This window comes from Babylonia areolata, chromosome 10 (genome assembly GCF_041734735.1).
Source record: "Babylonia areolata isolate BAREFJ2019XMU chromosome 10, ASM4173473v1, whole genome shotgun sequence".
NCBI lineage: Eukaryota > Metazoa > Mollusca > Gastropoda > Neogastropoda > Buccinidae > Babylonia > Babylonia areolata.
In genome coordinates, this window is record NC_134885.1 from 9,936,528 (window position 1) to 9,958,152 (window position 21,625).

At 41.2% G+C, this 21,625-nt stretch overlaps 1 protein-coding gene across 1 annotated transcript; it reads right to left on the reverse strand.

Moving 5' to 3' along the window:
• Positions 1-230: 230 nt before the first annotated feature.
• LOC143286764 (pyruvate dehydrogenase protein X component, mitochondrial-like) lies at positions 231-21,454 on the reverse strand. The gene is given in 15 exon segments (XM_076594525.1): positions 231-1,905; positions 1,907-2,003; positions 2,550-2,614; positions 4,559-4,717; positions 5,946-6,007; positions 6,805-6,880; positions 8,970-9,186; positions 10,020-10,118; positions 11,823-12,031; positions 12,928-13,028; positions 14,596-14,673; positions 16,518-16,698; positions 18,499-18,599; positions 19,571-19,648; positions 21,311-21,454. Coding segments are annotated over 15 exon segments (1,839 nt in total). The 5' UTR covers positions 21,435-21,454; the 3' UTR covers positions 231-1,713.
• Between the last annotated feature and the right edge of the window lie 171 nt (positions 21,455-21,625).

Consider the following 21,625-nt stretch of genomic DNA (forward strand, 5'->3'; position numbering starts at 1 on the left):
ACCGAGATTCGAACCCGTGATCTTCAGATTGAAAGTCCAATGCTTTAACCACTCGGCTATCGCGCTTGTCGATTCAGTATCATGATGTAAGGCGTAACATTAAGATAATGAGTCAAAGTTGAGGGGGAAAAAAACAGTGTTGCCTTATAGTCTGTAAAACATGGTAAACAATACAGATCACCCCACCCCACACACATCGCAGAAGCTATATATTCTTGTGGGACATCAAACAAAATTTCATCTCCTGTATTTTTGTGGAACTGATGGTGATTCTCAACCTGCTCCTCTTCCATACAGCATTTATTTCAGGTCTCATGTTTCAAACAGTAAAAATAAGCATAACATATGACACAAATAACAAAATCAATAAATAAACACAATAAACAATAGCAAGTAACAAATATCTTACAAAAAAGTATGTCTTATATAACACACAGGCAAAAAAACGCCTGTACGCTTCAGTCCATGATCTCAAAAGGTTCCAGAGTACTGAGACAACAAATACAACAGTTTCTACAGTATTTTACATCATGTCTATTACAGCAAGTATTTACAAGCTGAATGTCTCAAGACCGAGACAACACTTTTATCTTTTGCAACCATGATGGGTCAAATGAAGATGGTTTTGTATTTTTGTATTGTATTTGTATTTCTTTTTATCACATCAGATTTCTCTGTGTGAAATTTGGTCTGCTCTCCTCAGGGAGAGTGCATCGTTACACTACAGCGCGGCACATTTTTTTGTATTTTTTCCTGCGTGCAGTTTTATATTTGTTGTTCCTATCGAAGTGGATTTTTCTAAAGAATTTTGCCAGGAACAACTCTTTTGTTGCCGTGGGTTCTTTTACATGCACTAAGTGCATGCTGCACACGGGACCTCGGTTTATCGTCTCATCCGAATGACTAGCGTCCAGACCACCACTCAAGGTCTAGTGGAGGGGGAGAAAATATCGGCGGCTGAGCCGTGATTCGAGCCAGCGCGCTCAGATTCTCTCGCTTCCTAGGCGGACGCGTTACCTCTAGGCCATCACTCCCAGGCTTCTTCCTCCCACTGTTTCAAGTCCCAGTATTTCTGTCAGACCGCTCCCGTCTTTTCCCCACACCCCTCCCTCCATTTCAACTGGTCTCCACAAGTCATTCTTTCAGGAAAGTTTTTTGGTGTTGTATTTTCTCTCTTTGTCACAACAGATTTCCCGGTCTCTTGCCACCGATGTTATTCTGCATGCTTTAGTATACTTGTTTCCTTTCACTGTGAAGAAGCATAGTTTGCATGTCTCTGCCAATGCATGCTCTCAGTCACCGACTTACTTGTGTCAGTATTTTCACTGGCACACTCTTTGCTTGGCGTACTGGCCACAGCTGAACATGTTACTTTTCTTCCTCTCCAAAAAAATGTACACAAACATTAAACCCACGGTCCTACAAACTGCTATTCAGTAAAGAAACTGCATGCTGAAAAAAAACAGAGCTTCTTTCCTGAAACAAAAAAAAACAAAAACAAAAACAAAAAAAAACAAGAAAAAAAAAGTACAATCATTAACAGGTTTAGACACTTTACACAGAACACACTAATCCCCTCCACACAAAACATTCAGACTGTTGAGCCGAAAGCTAAGTCAAATCATCAACACGCTAGTCTCAAAACTTTCCCCAGTATACGCTACCCACCCTGCCCTCCCAACTCCACTGACCCACCCACACACAAGACATCATTCAGACCGCCGAGCCAAAAGCTAGGTCAGCGTTGCGTGGCGACATCTCCCCTCCGACCAGGACGTCTGGGTTCTCCAGGCCCAGCCGAAAGAGCTCCAGGAAGCGTGTGGCGTCCTGCTCATCCATGACCCGGCGGTCGTAGGACAGGGTCACGGCCATCTTGGGGTCGACAATGGAGTTCTCGTTGCCCACAGGTGAGGCGGGTGGTGCCGATGGCCAGGATGGCCACCTGCGGGGGGTTGATGACGGCCGAGAACTCCTTGATGCCAAACATGCCCAGGTTGGAGATGCTGCACGGCAAGGACGTCATTTTAAGTGTGAATGTGGCCATGTCAGGTGCTTGAGATAGAGTGAGAGAGAGAGAGAGAGAGTGCAAACATTTTATTCGGAATAGGGCATAGCCCCTCTCTGAAGCAACTATTACAAATTGTTACATGGTACAAACAAAATACATGTGTACAAACAAAACACATGGATACATTCCTAAAGGCTGAGTTGTACTAATATGAAGTAGCCTCAATACTTTGTAGACAAACAAAGCCACATTCATCAGGATATCTTCATTTTTAGATGACAAAAGTCGACTGAATCTGAAAAGATATGGATTTTGATAAAAGCAATCAACTTTTCTGTGAACATGGTCATGTTAATGCATGTAGTGTGTGTGTGTGTTTGTGCAAGTATGTGAGTGCACAGGCTTGCGTGTGTATGTGTGTGTGTGTGTGTTCGCAAGCGAGTGAGGAAGTGTGTGCAAAGAAGATACAGTAACAGAGAAATACAGAGAAAGAGATAGACAGACAGACACAGAGACAGTGAGAGAGGACAGACAACCATACCTGAAAGTGCCTCCCTGGAACTCATGTGGCTGCAGTTTGCCTGCTCTGGCCTTCTCCGCCAGTGCCTGCAATGACAACAGATAACACAGAATGTTAACTGACAACATAGCAATAATGATAATGATACAACAATACTACTAATGCTAAAGCTACTTCTACTAACAAGAATAGCAACAATTATAACAATCATCATAATGATAATAATAAAAATAAAATCAGAAGAAGAAATATATTCATATAATTCTGAATCTGAGCAGAGAAAAATCAAAGCTCTTTTGCACCATACATTCACATGCATGCATGCATTACTCCGAATCAAGGGGATGAAAAACAAAAGTTGATAATCACATTAAGATTTTTTTTTTTTTAAGCTAGAGAAACTATGGATGGACAGAGGGACTGAAGGGAGGGGGAATCTTTGGCAGGCAGCAGATTTTAAGACCAGACTTGAAAAGACTTTTCCAAGTAAAAGGGTCAGACACAGAAACAGAGGGATACAAGAGTGTTTGAATCTGGGCATGTGGAAACAGAGTGGATCTAAAGCTGAACTGTAGAGAGTGAGATGGGGTGTAGAGGTCAAAACAGTCACAGAAATATGAATGGGCAGATCTGTTAATGCTTCCATGGCTCAGCGCTCAGCTTTCTCATTGACAAAGGCTTACAGTTGGGCCAACAGAAAAGTGAGTGCTGCATGATCGACGTCTTTCTCCACTGCTATGGGAATTCCTTTACAGCCTAGTCTTTTTTTTTTTGTTTTTTGTTTTGTGAAGGACTGTGACTCTCAAACTAAGAGGCAAGATTGAACTGGCTCTTAGTGCTGCTGCCTTTGGGGACAGCAAATTGGCCTTTGGGGACCATCCCTACGCCAACTGTCCTAAAACCTTCTTGGCTGAGTGAGTAGGGATGCAACTTGGTCAAGACACTCTTCACCATTATCAAATTCTTGCCCGGATAGCCATGACAGCAGCTGCCTCCTCTTCCACTTTGGTGGTCTAGTTGGCCATGACAGACTTATAATAACAAGAGAGGCAAGGCCTTCAAGACTCACTTGTGATAAATTAAGTCCCCTAGCATTAATTACAGAGTAATTTCCCTTCTTTACTATCTGCACCAAAACGTTTGCAAAATAAATAAAAATTCCATGCTTAGCAAAAGAAGTTCCTGTTAGAACAAAAAATGATAATAATGACTCCTCTTGTTGCTGTGTCAGAATAAGAGGTCAAAGTGCCAAGTTTAGAGAATACAAAAAATATAAATATAACAGTAAATGCAGTTTGCATATAATTAGGCTTCTTTTTTTTTCTTTTTTTTGTGCCCATCCCTGAAGTGCAATATTGTTTTAAACAAGATGATTGAAAGAACTGAATTTTTCCTATTTTTATGCCAAATTTGGTGTCAACTGACAAAGTATTTGCAGAGAAAATGTCAACGTTAAAGTTTACCACACACACACACACAAACACACAGACAACCGAACACCGGGTTAAAACATAGACTCACTTTGTTTGCACAAGTGAGTCAATAATAATAAAATTAGCATTCAGAAAAATCAAATCGCTTTCAAACCAGTCATTCACACGCATGCAGAACTCTTAACTTGAGAAACTGAAGACAAAGAAGAGGTAGGGGAAGGAGAGGCTATCTTGGAAAGAGGTGGGTTTTAAAGGCTAGACTTAAAAGAACTGAGTGCGGAGACCTGACGAAACGAAAGAGGAAGTTCATTCCAAAAGCAAGGTCCATAGAGAGAGAAAGAACCTTGGCCCACAGATGAGTGTTTAAATCTGGGTATGCGTAAACAGAGTGGATATGAAGACAATCGTAGAGAACAAGGTGAGGTGTAGATGTGAAAGTAGCCAAAGAGATAGGAAGGGGCAGATTTGTGAATACATTTATAACATATAGAGTCCTGATCTTGTACTTTATTCTGTGTGAGACAGGGAACCAATGGAGATGTTGCAAAAGATACATATGACAGAGAATGCAGATCTTGTTGCTGTATCACCACTCACCTTAACTGTCTGCGAAATCTCTGCCACCCCAAGAGCAGGGACGTTGTTCACGATTGGGGTGATCAGTCCTCCCTCTGTTGCCACGGCAACTGAGATATCTACCGAGGCCACAGTCTGTGCCGTCTCTCCTTGGTTGATGGCGTTCACTTTGGGTGACCGCTGAGTATATATACATACATACATAGAGATAGATAGATAGGTAGATGGATATGAATATCTATCTATCTGTCTATCTAGAGCGAGAGAGAGAGAGATTGAGATAGATATATACATATACATAGACAGATACTTTTTTTTTTAACATTTGATAAAAAAAAAAAAGATAAAAAAAAAAAGATGAATCATTTCTGTATAATGCATCATCTTGTGTCAAGCCTCTCAATGCACCACTCGCACAATTCATGCACTAACACCAAACACACACACACAAGTAAACAGCACCATTTCTATATTTTCGTTTGAAAGACCACCAGTATACTGATGAGACCACCAGTATACTCATGACAGTACCACTATAAAAGTTGACAAGACCCTGGCTGACTACAGTGTTGATGCAATTAGTTGTGGCATGGAACTGAGAGTGTGGTACTTGGACGTACAGTCTACATCCACACAATAGTACACACACACAAACACAAGTTAAAACCCACCACTCACAGTCACACTCCCATTTTTTATGAAGCCTTGAAGTCATGGAAGTAACTTCTAGAAAATATAAATAAATAAATAAATAAATAAATAATTTATAAATAAATAAAAACAAATATATCAAACAATCAATCAATCAAAAGATAAATAAACAAATAAATAAATAAAGTTTCATTTCAGTAAAGAGGGGGTGATTTCTGGAACAAAATGGTACATTTGAAGCTAGAGGAAGGGAGATAATGGTGTCAAGATCCATGTCTTACAAACAGGAGTCACACACAGAGATGGCAAAAGGGACTGTACCTACTCAACAGGTGTGTGTGTGTGTGTGTGTGTGTGTGTGTGTGTGTTTTGTGTGTGTGTGTGTGTGTGTGTTTGTCTGTGTCCGTGTGTGTGTGTGTGCATGTGTGAAGGCATTGGTGAGGAGGACAAACAAAATCATTTGGTAAGTGAAATCCCCATTCAGTAGATACTCGATGACAAGAAGTGACAATTTCCTTGCAGCAAACTAAGCAGTCCAGTTCAGTTTCAAAGAGGCATCAATGCATGCAGACTGATCTGTATACGCTACACATCTGTTAAACAGAGGAACACATGAATTAATCTAAATGAGAAACAGATGAATTAATCTAGATAATCAACTAATCTAAATAATTAATTTGATATTCTAAAAGAAAAAAAGGGAAAGGAACAGAACAAAAAAAAAAAACAAACAAAAAAGAAGAGGCAATATACATACCTCCAAAGCAAAGCCGGCCGCCTTGATGATGAAGTCGTTCATGGAGACCTTGATGCCTTGAGCTGAAACCCACAGTAATTAACCACCCTGATAATTTGTGATATGTCACTCAGTCTCTGGTTCTCCACACGCACACACACACACAGTAATTAACCACCCTGATAATCTGTGATATGTCACTCAGTCTCTAGTTCTCCACACGCACACACACACACACACAGTAATTAACCACCCTGATAATCTGTGATATGTCACTCAGTCTCTGGTTCTCCACACACACACACACACACACACACACACAAGATAAAACCCACCACTGACACTCCCACTTTTCCGCACATCCTCACCTTACTCAAGCAGTGAATTAATGAATGTAGATAGACAATACTGACATGCAATACACACAAATGAAAAAAAACAAAAAACAACAAAAAGAAATAAAATAAAACTGAATTGTAAAATAATATGAATAAAAAAAAATAATATTAAAAAAACAGTACATATCTCTCTCTCTCTCTGAATCCCCTTCGTGTGTATACACAAGCAGAAGATCAAATACGCATCCTGGAATCCATGTCAGCGTTCAGCAGGTTATGGAAACAAGAACATAACCAGCATGCACACCCCCGAAAACGGAGTATGGCTGCCTACATGGCAGGGTAAAAAACGGTCATACACATAAAAACCCACTCGTGTACATGTGAGTGAACGTGGGAGTTGCAGCCCACAAACGAAGAAGATATTACATAAAAAAGTAATGAAATAAAAAAATACAATAATTACAATCAGACAAACAAACAGCAAAAGACAGGACAGACAGCCAAGTGACAGGCTGCGTGCAGGCAGCAACCACGCCTACCCAGGAATCTCTTGCGGGTGTTGGTGACCGTGCGCATGGAGCAGTCGATAGTGGCGTAGGCGTGAGGCACTGTGGTCTGCAGCACAACAAAGATTGTCAGTCTACAAGACTTTCTGGGTGGAATTTGAAAAGAGTGTCAAAGAAAAGTGGAACGTTTTGTCTGATGCACAACACAGATTGTCTGTCACAAGACTTTTGGATGGAATTTGAAAATTGTGTGAAGAGGGGAGGGGGGCGGGGGGGGGGAGGAAGAAGTGAGAACTGTGGAACATTTTTTTGAAGCATAATGATTACCAGTAACAAGACTTTTGGATGGAATTTGAAAACCACTGTGTTAAAGAACAACCCCCCCAAAACTGTGAAAATTGTTTGAAGCACAACACAGATTGTCTGTCACAAGACTTTTGGATGGAATTTGAAAACTGTGAGGGGATAGTACAAAACAAGGTACAAACATAAATCAAAATTCATACACAAACACAGATACAGTAGAAAATTAGGATACATACAAGTGCATATCAATATAAAAATGTGTGCATACTTACACATGCATGACTGCACACACACACACACATGCATGCACACACTCGCACACACACACACTCTCTCTCTCCCTCTCTCTCTCTCATACACACACGTTTGAACAGAAGCCACATATTACACGTGGATGGGGCTGATGACTAGATCTTCACGTAGATGGTTGTTGATTGCACAATTCTATTTATCATACTGGATTTATTCGAGAGACAGGGTATTGACTGCTTTGGGGAAAAAGCTATTTGCAAAGCGACTGGTTTTCATCCTTATACTTCTGTACAGTCAACCAGAGGGGAGCATTTTTTCTTTTTTAATTCTGAACTTTTTGAGGCGCCGAAGAAAGTACAGGTGCTGTTGTGCTTTCTTAATTATTTTTTTTCTGTATTTTTCTCCCATTTCAAATCGTTAGAAATAATCAGTCCAAGAAATTTAAATTCACTTATGATCTCTACTTGCTTGTCTTTAATGACAAGTGGTAAGGGGTCAGGTCTGGTCTTCTTGAAATCTAAAATTAATTCTTTAGTTTTTGATACATGGAGTTCTAAGTTGTTTTGATCACACCAGCTGACAAGTTCCAGTACTTCTTCCCTATATTTTGACTCATCACTCTATTTGTAATCAGCCCTTCTAGAGTAGTGTCATCGGCAAACCTGACCATATAATGCAGGAAGCCACACATCTAGCCCCCTTCTGAGCACAGTAACTGCTTGTAATACCACATGCATTCAGTGACAAGTTCCCACAATATCTACCAACACTGTTGCGTGATATGAACTGGACAGGAACTCTAGGCAGAGTTCCACGACGCCCAAGCACACCCTACCCCGCCCCTAGCGAGTCAAAGTCCTACTACCCGCATCATGTATGTAAGTATTAAAGTCAGACGAGTCTGACTGTGACCATCAGAAGAAGCTAAGGAGGCAATTGCTGTCCCGACTATGTCGACTAGAATTTGATAATAGAGGAGAGTGTCTTCCCCAACTTACATTCCCACAATCTTGACTAGGAGGGTTTTAGGACAGCTGGTGCTGTGACAGTCCCTAAAGGCCAACTAGCCCCCGAGGCTGCAGCACTGAGAACCAGTGCAATTTTGCCTACATCACACCTTCACCTTTTGACACCACTACACCCTCTAACATAACTCACAGTGGAAAGACAAGACTGAAACAGTGAAAGACCACTACAACGCTATAACATCTGTGTTATCCACAGTGGTGGTCTAATGGTAACCTGTCCATCCAGGAAGTGTGAGAGAATCTGAGTGTGTGGGATCAAATCCTGCTCAGCAGAATTTTCTCCCCATCCACCAGACCTTGAATTGTGGTCTGGATGCTAGTCTTCTGGATGGGACAATAAAGTGAGGTCCCATGTTTGGCATGCACGTAAAAGAATCCATGGAAACAAAAGGGCTGTCTACGACAAAACTTTGTACAAAAATCCATTTTGAAGTTTGACAGAAAAACAAACACTTGAAGGCTGGAAAAAAAAAAAAAAAGGGAAAAGAAAACAATGTGTTGCACTATACTAGCGACATGCTCTGTGGGAAGTTGCCAAAATTTCACACCGAGAAAACAGAACACAACACAACACAGCACATCACCACACCACACCACACCACTCCCTCTCACCTTGGATTCTGTCAGCCTCTTGGCAATCACCTTCCTCATGTTGGTCAGAGGGATGTCGATATAGGGCTCACCCCGGCCAGGAGTGGAAGGAGCAGGTGGTGTGGGTGACGATGATGAGGGTGGTGGTGGGGGCGCCGTCTGCGTTGCAGCCGCCGGAGCCAGGGACGCCGGGTCCAACCTGTGCAGACCTTTGGCCTTGATGAAGGTCAGCAGGTCACTGGACACAAGAACGCCCAATCAGAAACCGGGAGGAGAACTCCCCAAAACAATAGAACGTAAAATACAATTAGGGAAATAAACAAAAAGATTGAAACTGTGAAATAAATAACAAAAAAGTACTAAAATTGGTGTAAAATAGTGCTAAAACAATGCTGCTATGTAAGGTATCAGTTTGATAGACGAATATTGTGGAGTACAAGACACACACTAGGTGTTACATAATTTACAGGAAGATTAGGTCAATGGGTGTTACATAATCCACACACAGCATTGGTCAACGGGTGTTACATAATCTACAAACAGAATATAAACCAAACAACCTATGTCTGAGATATTACGCATATCATCATCACTCTGCAATTGATCACGTTGGTTAACATTACTGCCGATGTCTGCCGGCCATCGATGGGTGCAGTGGCCGAATGGTTCAGAGTGCTGGATTCTCACCTGAGATTCATTGAGTTCAACCCCACCGGTTTCAGCACACCTGGTGGTTTAACTCTCTCCATACGAACGGCGAAAGAGACGACGTTAATAGCGTTTCACCCCAATTACCATCATCAAAATATTGCAAACGGAAGGCTCTTATACTGAAGAGGTAAATGTTGACAAAGAATACTACAATTCTGACGACGGAAGCTAAAGGTTGGGTCTTTCAGACACCCACTGGACATCCGAGGGGTCTGTGTAGAGGAGAAGAGAGGACTGGCCGTACTGAGTGAGTTAAGGGTGGAGATGTTTTTTTGTTTTTTTTTCTCCAGTTTCCCAGGTCAATATATGCACAAACCTGCAGACGCCTGAGCCCCCCTTTCTGTTGCACTGACAACTCACCCCTTGGTGAGGTTTCCTTTGGGGCCGGTGCCGGGCACAGTGGTGGGCTGGATGTTGTACTCATGCAGCAGTTTCTTCACGGAGGGTCCCACACCCGGCCTGACATGTTCACAGACACACACACACACAAACACACACACACATGCACGCACATACACACACAGACGCACACATACATTGTTGTCAGTTAATACTTGTTGATATGCTTACACCTATTTTCCCTCCTATGGCACCTCATTTATTACACACCACTTATATTTCTTATAATAGGATTATTTTCATTTCCTCTAATACATACGTTAACACTTTCTTACACTAATATTCACAAGCATGCCCTCTCTTTCATCCATTACTTCTCTTCTTTCCGTCTAATAACACTTCAAGTGATTAGACGTTAAACTGAAGATCTCTCATGCACACATATACAAATACACACGCAAACCACACAGAAAGCCATGAAATATCAAACACAATAATGCCTCCAACTATAAAATTGTACTTTCTTTTTTTCTTGAGAATTCTGATCATTCAACAATAAACACAGGAAAATACTTGCCACATACATCTAAAGCAGAGGTAGACTTTACCTTTTGAATCACCAACCATTGCCAATGCCGGAAAAAGCGAGTAACAACTTTTGCAGCAGCTAAGGTAGTAAAGTGTTGGCCTAGTGGTAATGCATCTGCCTAGGAAACAGAAAACCTGAGTGCACTGGTTTAAATCTCACACTTGTAAGTATTTCCCCCCTCTCCACTAGATCTTGAGTGGTGGTCTGGATGTTAGTCATTTGGATGTGATGATAAACTGAGGTCCTGTGTGCTGCATGCACTGAACGCACATAAAAGAACCCGAATGCCAACGGAAGGGTTGTCCCTGGCATATTTCTGTAGAAAAATCCAAATTGATTGGAAAACAAATACACTTGCAGGCAAAAAAAAAAAAAAAAAAAAAAAAAAAAAAAAAAAAAAAACCCGAAGAAAAGAAAAAGGTTGTCGCTCTCGCTGTCAAACTTGAGAGAAAGGGCGAGATTCAAACTCAGACCATCATGGACACTGTATTGGCAGATAAACGCCTTAACTGTCCTGCCACCTTCCTGCAAACCCGGTGAGTGTGAGACTGGATCCCGTGCCCTCAGATTCTCTGACAGACACATTACCACCAGGCAAGGCAAGGCAACCACTGTGAAGTCAATTCTGCTCTATGGATGCGAGACATGGCGGACAACACAGACGATGCAGCAGAAAATTCAGATATTCTTCAACACCTGTCTGAGGCGCATCTACAAGATCCAATGGCAGGAGAAGATCCGAAACGAAGATCTGTGGGAGCGAGCGGGACAGGAACCAGTGGCCAAGCAGATACTATGGAGGAAGTGGGGCTGGATCGGACACTCCCTCAGGAAGCCAGTGTCCAGCATCACACGCCAAGCCCTGACCTGGAACCCGCAGGGAAAGAGGAAGAGAGGCCGTCCTCGCAACAGCTGGAGGCGAGATACCGAGGCAGAGCTGAAGCAGCAAGGGACCAACTGGACTGGAATGGCTAGAACAGCCCAGAACAGAGTGTGATGGCGAGGGGTCGTCGATGGCCTATGCTCCACCAGGAGTGATGGGCAAAATGAATGAAATGAAGGCAAGGCGAGCGATTTACTTTGTGTGCCCCCTGGGAGCATTGAAACATTACAAAAGGCAAGGCAAGGCAAGAAGTTTATTTCATGTGCCCCCTGCGAGCATTGAAACATTACGTATATATCATCTTTGACACATATCCCCCACTCTACAGTGCATTCACCCTTTGGCCACTCACAGGTCATCGTCGATGACGACAGCTTCCTGCGGTGCTGACGGTTGTGATGATGGTGGTGTGGGGGCGCCTGGGGCTGACGGTGCCACCCCTGGGGCCGGGGCTGGGGCACCTGTCATGGCAGGCACCTGCACGTCCGTCCAGTCCTCCCCCTCCGCCACCATCATGGCGATCAGCTCCCCCACCTTCACGTCCTTGGAGTTGTCCGGTTTCTGAAGTGACACACACAGAGAAAGAAGAGTGAGAGAGTGAGAGAGAGAGAGAGAGAGAGGGGGAGGGGGGGAGATAAAGAGAGGGAGAGGGAGGCGGAGAGAAAGAGACAGAGAGAGGGAGAGAGAAAGAGAGAAAGAAAGAAAGAGAGAGAGAGGGAGGGAGGGTGGTGGAAAGAGAGAGACAGAGACAGAGTGACAGAGTCAGAGAGTCCAGGGGAGAGAGAGAGAGAGGCGGGAGAAAGAGAGAGACAGAGAGAAATAGAAAAAAAAAGAGAAGAGAGAGAGAGAGAGAGAGAGAGAGAGAGAGAGAGAGAGAGATTAAACGACAGATCAAACATCCCATCATACATTGTATTCCTTACTTCCCTGTGCTCCCCTAGCCCCAGCCTTAAATGGATGCCACATATAGCTATCTACACATATATCTATATATATACGTTTTTCTCTTTTTTTTTTGTGGGGATAACTATCCAACTCTTCCACACTTTTTTCCCCAGTTTGTTTAGTATTCAGAAGGTTCCAAAGTGTATGTAAAGAGAACAGACTTTAATAAAGTTCCCACCGCTTTGCAAGATCCCTTGCGCTACAAAGCCCTGAACTTTGTTAAAAATGTTTATCCACAAACGATAACATACAACCCTCATTTATGGGCGGTCATTCACAGTGCGTTTCTAACACTTCCCTCCCCTGTTCACTGTCACAGCTTTTGCATGTCGACACTCAAAATCAGGTGCCCTTCAAAAGGCATCCGAGAGTGGGCATGTAACTTGGGCAAGGCCCTCTCCACTATAATCAAATTCTAGCCCAGATGGTTAGGACAGCAGTTGCCCCCACTGCTATTTTGATGGTCGCAGTCAGACATGACTATCACACAAGTGAGTAAGTAAGTCACTCACCAAGATCTTGGCCAAAACACCTTCATCGTCATACTCCATGCTGACCACCGCTTTGTCTGTCTGGATGTCACACAGCACGTCTCCCGGGGTAATCACATCTCCTGCACCACATCATACGCACACACACATACACACACGCACACACACACACATGCACACACACAAACAAATGTACACAAGAATCAAGAATCAAGAATATTTAATCCTTTCACCCCTTTTGGGGCATAGAGGATATTATATAAAAGCAATAGTATTTTACACCAAAATTAAACATAAACAATCAAAATAATATAACTTTCAGAAATAGAATACAAACTATATGAAACACAACATAAATGATGATAGTATTTTTCTGGTATTAATCTTCAGGATAGATCAGACCACGTTGCTCATCTTTGCAACATTACTTAAGTTTAACCAAATTGTCTTGTCTGCATGAAAGCCTCTTCCAACAAGAAAAATTACAGGTAAAGAATTGTTGGCCTTTTTTTTTTCACTGACGTTGTATTGCTACGATCTCTTGCACACACACACACACACACACACACACACATGCACGCGCGCGCGCGCACACACACACACACACACACACACAACCACAGCAATATGTATGTAAAACAAACATTCTGTTAAACTTTCAGAGACACACCATAGACAGTTAGCTAGCTTAACACTTAAAAAAAAAAAATGCTATAATCTTTTTTATCTGAAAACATTAGGGGAGGAATATAACACAAGAAAGATACAGAAAAGAAGAAAAGAAAGGAAATAAAAGACAAAAGGTGACAGGGCAACAGATGTGAGGGACAGGATGAAGAGAAGGAAGACAGAACAAAACTGAAAATCAGATGCAATACAGACAATGAATTGTACCTCCAAGCTTTCACTATCATCTCACGTTATGATAATAATGATAATAATAATAATAATAATGTACATTTATATAGCACCCTTTCTCTCTAAGAGCTCAGGAGGCTTTACATGAAAGAAAAATATTACAAGTTACATAAAACATTCATGACCACTCTTTCTCAAAAACCCCTCCCCCCACTCACACTCTCACCCTCCCACTCTATATACATCCAAAGCGAGCAGACAGGGGTGGTGTTGGAGAACAAGGAAGCTGAGAGTGCTTATAGATAGGTTTTAAAAACATGAGTTTTTAGTGATGAGCGAAAAGCAGAAATAGAATCAGATGCACCAATATACCACCACACCCTAATCTGCCTGTTAGTTTGTTTTTTTTTGTTAGTTTTTTTTTTTAAATTTTTTTTATTCAGTCCATTTTCATATATTAGATTACAATGATCAGTAACTCAGCACTTGGGCATTGGAATCGGTTATTTCACAGACTCACCTTTATCAATTACATACGGGTTACCACCTGTCAAAGCAATTGCAACATCCTTCGCTTCACGCATGCATGTCAATGGTGTGTGTGTGTGTGTGTGTGTGTGTGTGTGTGCACGCATGCATCTGTCTGTCTGTGTGTGTGTATGTGCAAGCACAAGCTCACATTACCAAACATGAATTTACATTGATTTCAAAGAGCTCTCTTTAAGTGTCACACATCCATTTGTATCAATTACGTGACACACACACACACACACACACAATCAAGATAGCAAAAGGAATCTGAAGGCATGTTTTTTTTCCCCAGTGGCCTACCCTCTTTCTTGTGCCATTTGATGATGGTTCCCATCTCCATGGTGGGTGACAAGGAGGGCATCTCCACCTTGATCCCAGCTGAAACATACGACTGACAGACTGATATCGATACTTATATAGCGCCCATCCTCAGACACAGACCAAGCTCTAAGCAGTTTATAAAGATACTGATACTTACATAGCGGCCATCCTCAGACACAGACCAAGCTCTCAGCAGTTTATAAAGATACCGATACTTACATAGCGGCCATCCTTAGACACAGACCAAGCTGTAACAGTTTATAAAGATACTGATACTTATATAGCGGCCATCCTCAGACACAGACCAAGCTCTAAGCAGTTTATAAAGATACTGATACTTACATAGCGGCCATCCTTAGACACAGACCAAGCTCTAAGCAGTTTATAAAGATACTGATACTTACATAGCGGCCATCCTTAGACACAGACCAAGCTCTCAGCAGTTTATACAGATACTGATACTTACATAGGGCCATCCTTAGACACAGACCAAGCTCTAAGCAGTTTATAAAGATACTGATACTTACATAGCGGCCATCCTTAGACACAGACCAAGCTGTAACAGTTTATAAAGATACTGATACTTACATAGCGGCCATCCTTAGACACAGACCAAGCTCTAAGCAGTTTATAAAGATACTGATACTTACATAGCGGCCATCCTTAGACACAGACCAAGCTCTAAGCAGTTTATAAAGATACTGATACTTACATAGCGGCCATCCTTAGACACAGACCAAGCTCTAAGCAGTTTATAAAGATACTGATACTTACATAGCGGCCATCCTTAGACACAGACCAAGCTCTCAGCAGTTTATAATTAGACAGTCATTTCCATGACAGGCAGCCTACACTGGGCAAAGCCAACTGACAGCTTTCCCCATGCACTCATCATTCATTTCCTGTGTCATTCAATGAGGTTTTACACACACACACACACACAGATATATATATATATATATATATATATATATATATATATATATATATATATATATATATATATATATATCAGAGGATTTTACTTGAAATTTTGAACTCTCTTGTAGTAATCGGCTCAATTTGTTTTATGTGCACAAAACGCATGCTACTTACTGGGAACTAGGTTTACCATCTCATCCAAATGACAGTAGCATCCAGACAACCACTCAAGATATAATGGAGGGGGGGCAAAAAATCTGGCAAGCATGGGATTCAGTCCTGTATACTCAGATTCTCTCGCTTCCTAGGAGGACATGCTAATACTGGACCATCACTCCACTACACACGTCACTTGTCACTTTGACCTGGGCAGTTACTGACGCTTTGCAAGTTGTTCACATAAGACAGGTGAAACAGTCAAGTGGTTAGAGCGTAGGATTTTCAACCTGAGGGTCTCTCAAGTCAACAGATGTTGAACCCCCGTTGTGTGTGTGTGTGTGTGTGTGTGTGTGTGTATGTATACATACATACATACATATATATATATATATATATATATATATATATATATATATATATATATATATATATATATATATATATATATATATGCATTAGATCAAATGCACATGTTAAAGAGAATGGAATCCATGCCAGTGTTTGGTGGGTTATGGAAACACAAATATAACCTGCAAGCACAATCCTGAAAACTGAGTATGGCTGCCTACATGACTGGGTACAAACAGTCACGCACATGAAAACCCACTCATGCATCGAGTGAATGTAGGAGTGGTAGCCCACAAACGCAGAAGATGACAACATATAATAATCACCTGAGATTTTAAGCTACTACAAAAAACAAACACAAACAAATAAAAACGTTCAAGAGCCTTACATATTGTGCCTGTCAAGGATGAATTGACATCTTCTCACTTCAATGCCCGACACATACACCTGTGTACAACATTCAAAAGCCTTACGTATTGTGCCTGTGGAGGCTGGGGGAGGCGCTGCAGCAGCAGCGGCTGCCTGGGCACCACTGGGGGCAGGGGAGGTCACCCTGGCATCCCCCGGCACCTCCACGTTCTGCCAGTCATCCCCCTCCTCCACCATCAGGGCGATCAGGCTCCCCACCTCCACATCCTGTGAGTTGTCCGGTTTCTGAAACACAAGGGGGCAGGCGATGATGACAGTGTGAGTGTACTTAAGACAACCCATGTAAGGCATCACCAATAGTTAATCCGTCAGATACAGATGGAGCAGGCAATGATGACAGTGTGCTTAACTGAACCTCTGTGATGCATCAATCACCTATATAGTTATTCCGTCAGAAATAGTGAGGGGAAGGCAATGATGACAATGTGCTCACGTCAACCTCTATGAGGCCTCAATCACCTATATAGTTATTCCGTCAGAAATAGTGAGGGGAAGGCAATGATGACAATGTGCTCAAGTCAACCTCTATGAGGCCTCAATCATCTAAAAGTTATTCCGTCAGAAATACAGGGGGAAGGCAATGATGACAATGTGCTCACGTCAACCTCTATGAGGCCTCAATCACCTATAGTTATTCTGTCAGAAATACAAGGGGGAGGCAATGACAGTGTGCTCACGTCAACCTCTATGAGGCCTCAATCATCTAAAAGTTATTCCGTCAGAAATACAGGGGGAAGGCAATGATGACAATGTGCTCACGTCAACCTCTATGAGGCCTCAATCACCTATATAGTTATTTTGTCAGAAATACTGAGGGAAGGCAATGATGACAATGTGCTCAAGTCAACCTCTATGAGGCCTCAATCATCTAAAAGTTATTCCGTCAGAAATACAGGGGGAAGGCAATGATCACCTACAGTTATTCTGTCAGAAATACAAGGGGAAGGCAATGACAGTGTGCTCAATTGAACCTCTATGAGGTGTCAATCACCTACACTACAGTCATTCTGTCAGAAAAAACAAGGGAAAGGCAACATGAAGTGCTGGCCTAGTGGTAACGCCTCCTGAGCAAGCGAGAGAATCTGACCACACAGGATCAAATCCCACACTCTCCAGTATTCTCTCCCCTTCCACTAGACTCTGAGCAGTGGTCTGGACGCTAGTCATACAAATGAGATAATCAAACCAAAGTCCTGTGTGTAATATACGCTTAGTGCATGCAAAAGAACCCTCAGCAACAAAAAGGGTTGTCCCTGGCAACATTCTCTAGAAAAATCTGTTTTGATAGGAAAACAAACACACCTACAGGCTACAGGTAATGAAAAAAAAGATATTGCAGTGTGGTGGCACACACTTCACTCGAGAGAGAAGCCCAAATTCCATACTGAAAAAAATATTGCTGTGACAAAAAAGCAATCATACAAATTACAATGCAATACACATTTAATACACAACATAATACAATGATGACAGTGTGCTCAAGTCAACCTGTGTGAGGCATCATCTATTGTTATTCTGTCTGACATTCACTCCATTACTGTGAAATTAATGACACTCAGGTTTTTTGTTGTTGTTTTTTTTTTCTTCTCCAAAACAAGTTTTTGTAACACCCTCTTGATGCTGTTATGTAGTTTGTACTAGGGCCTCAATCTTTCTTTTTAGTATAAAAAAATAAAATAAAAGCAAAAGTAAAAATGTGCTGTGATTACTGGAATCATTTCAACTCCTAATCTCCCCTCCCCCCCTCCCTCTCATTCTCTCCCTGATTCATTCAAATTGACTTGACCTGAAATGGCACATAGTCAAGCATGTGACTGTGTATTTGTTAACTGCCCACAAAACATGCAGAAAGAGACTATTCAATGTGGCATACTTAAAGCTTCTTTTTATGTATGTATGGAAAAGAACAGAAAGAAAAGATGAATACATAAACTTATTTGTTAATAATCTTTTTTTTTTTTTTTTTTTTTTTTAAAGCGGAAGTAACTAACACTAACAGAAAAATTAATGAGCAGCACCACTCACCAGGATCTTGGCCAGAACACCTTCATCATCATACTCCATGCTGACCACCGCTTTGTCTGTCTGGATGTCACACAGCACGTCTCCCGGGGATACTGCTTCTCCTTCACCACATCACACCAAATCATACACACACACACATACACTTAATCAGTTAATGTAGTGAAACTAAAATTCATTCAACACAGGCACTGACAGTCAGACATATATTTTATATGTGAATCTATCCTCAGTATATTTGTCTGCCTGAGCACAAACATATTAATTTCTTCCTGCCCCCCCCCCCCCCTGCCCTCCCCACCTCCCCCTTCCCCATAACGCCCCTCAATTTTTTTTGTTGTTTTTTTCCTGCCATGACTATGTCCTGCTTGCTAACATTGTCATTTTTGTGTAGTGAAGATTTATACTGCTCCTGCTGAATGAACTATCTTGTGACATATCGATCTGTTGTCTGTATCATATACATGTCTACATGTTGCATACACACATACATGTATGTGTGTGCATGTGTGTGTTTCCGTGCTTGAAAACAGAAAGACAAAAGAAAAAAAAAAGATTAAAAAGAAGCATCAAATGACTAATCAAATCACTGACAGTGACATTAGTGATGATAATGAATGTACATGTCTATGACATTATCTAAGTTGATATTCTCAACATAACATGCACATGTATAACAATAAATTTTAACATATAATGTACACACATTACATGCTTGGTCCAGTTTCCAATGCAACAGTTTTAACTGTTAAACTGAGTTCCTTTTTTTCTTTTCTTTTATTCATTCATATATTTGTTCATTTATTATTTTATTTGTTTGTTCATTTATTATTTGTTTATCTATCTATTTACTTAAAAATCTATTTCACTTGCTGTTGTTTTTGTTTGTCTTCTATTGTCCATTAAATGTGTTCCTGTTCTTTATAGTTTATGCAATCTAAATTGTAATACTTTATCACTTCAATAAATGTTTGTTTGCTTTTTAAGGCTTTACTCTTTTTGTGATATGGTAATGATGAACTTGTCAAGGGAAGGGAAGCAATGAATAGAATGGTGCTGTGTGTGTGTGACTTACCCTCTTTCTTGTGCCACTTGATGATGGTGCCTCTCTCCATGGTGGGTGACAGAGAGGGCATCTCCACCTTCATCACCGCTGTCACCATCAATCAACATGCAATTCTTACAAGTGTCGTGAGAACATTTATAATGAATTTATGTGGTTGTGTGTGTGTGTGTGTGTGTGTGTGTGTGTGTGTGTGTGTGTGTGTGTGTTAATAACAATATTATTATCATTATCATCATCATTATTAATATCACTATTGCATTTTTATTATCATCTTCATCAATTCAACATCATCATAATTACTATTATCATTATCATCATCATCATCATACCATCATCATCATCATTATTATTATTATCATCTTTATTATTATTATCATTATCATTATGAGTATTATTATCATTCTACACTCGCTCTCTATCCAACTATTATTCTACACTCACTCTATATCCAACTACAACTGTTGCTGATCTAAATTTTATAATGGGAACTAGAATCATTTACACTGTCCCACACAAAAAAAGTCATGATGATGACAGTTGAGTTGTTCAGCACAGGGAAAAGACTGTTGTTGGTGTGAAATTTAACCTACTGCAGGCCTAAATGGCTAGAATACTTCTGGAGAGTTCCATGGCCATCTTAGATCTTGCGCATGTGCATCTAACTTAGTTTTATTCAACATTGTAAACAATGCCAAAGGCAATCGACATTGAGAAAAGCAGCAAACATGTGCTGTCCACCATTTCTTCAGTTGATAGCCTCAACTGCTTTTTGCAAACTCTGTACAATGAAGTGCCACCGTATGCACAAACAACACAACAAAATATGAAGCAAAAAGTTGAAAAAAGAAGTCTGCTGTTTTGCACAGTCTGCCTCTCTCTATCACCTTTGTTGTTCACAACTTTGGACATCCAATCAACTTTGAAAGCATAGATCATGTGATGCACCTCTATAACCTGAAGTCATGAAAGCTCAGAACTCTCCAACAGTCTATTACAATGGCACAGTAAAATCTAATTTGATGCCCAGTTGCAGTGAGAGCCTGTTAAAGGACTACATATCCTTTATCAACTGTTGATTTCTCTATGTCATATTGATATGTGTGTGTGTGTGTGTGTGTGTGTGTGTGTGTGCGCGCGCGCACATGCACACGTTCTGTTTATGCACCAAGAAATTCTGTTCAATGGTCAGCTGTAGCAAATGTGCAATGTGCAATGTAGTGCAATATCTGGGATGGGTCAATAATGCAAAATGTAAACCTATGTTTTTAATTGTATACAAGAACTTGTGTTTTTATACATGACTTTCGTACGGCTGGGGTCCATCACAGCTGCCCACCTCTCTCTCTCCCTTTCCCAATCACTCGAACATGCACCTCCTTCTCCCATTGAAAACAGCAAAAACACCCTTGATTTTGCTGAAACTTTAAGTCGAAGACCAGTAAATCCTTACAACTTGTCCTTCCAAATCTGCCTCGAGTCGGACCGAGTGCCGATGATGTAAACTCATGTCATCGAAGTAAAAGACATGTATAACTGCGACGATATTAGTCAGTTTGGAAAGTATTATCATAGCTGGGAAAATTACTAGACACAGGCTACAATGGATGGTGACTGACAAACTTTCGTTTACATCTTTGATTCCAAAATAGAGTGCTGAGTGGATAACCGAGCCTTTTTTTTTTTTTTTTTTTTTTCTCAACCGCATAATGTCGAAAATCAAGAGAACAATTGAGACACGCATTGTGATACCTTCACATGCCGGCTGAAGATAGAAATTTCTGATCGGAGCATGGTAAATGGAAGGCCTTGAAAGAACTGTCCGCAAGTTTCCAAGCACTAAACGTCCCAAACTTGCCGCAGCAGCAGCCGACATTTTGGCAGAAGGACACAGTCAGAAGGTCAGGGTCTGTGACTTATCTTTCCTTGAAGGTTCCGTCCATAGTTGCAAAACAAGGCAAAATCACGGTTCGTGCATTCCACCTTGAAAGCTGCATCGTCGAACAGCTACCAATGGATAAACAATCATAAATAAACAAGCCTGATACAGACCACTAATCTATGATA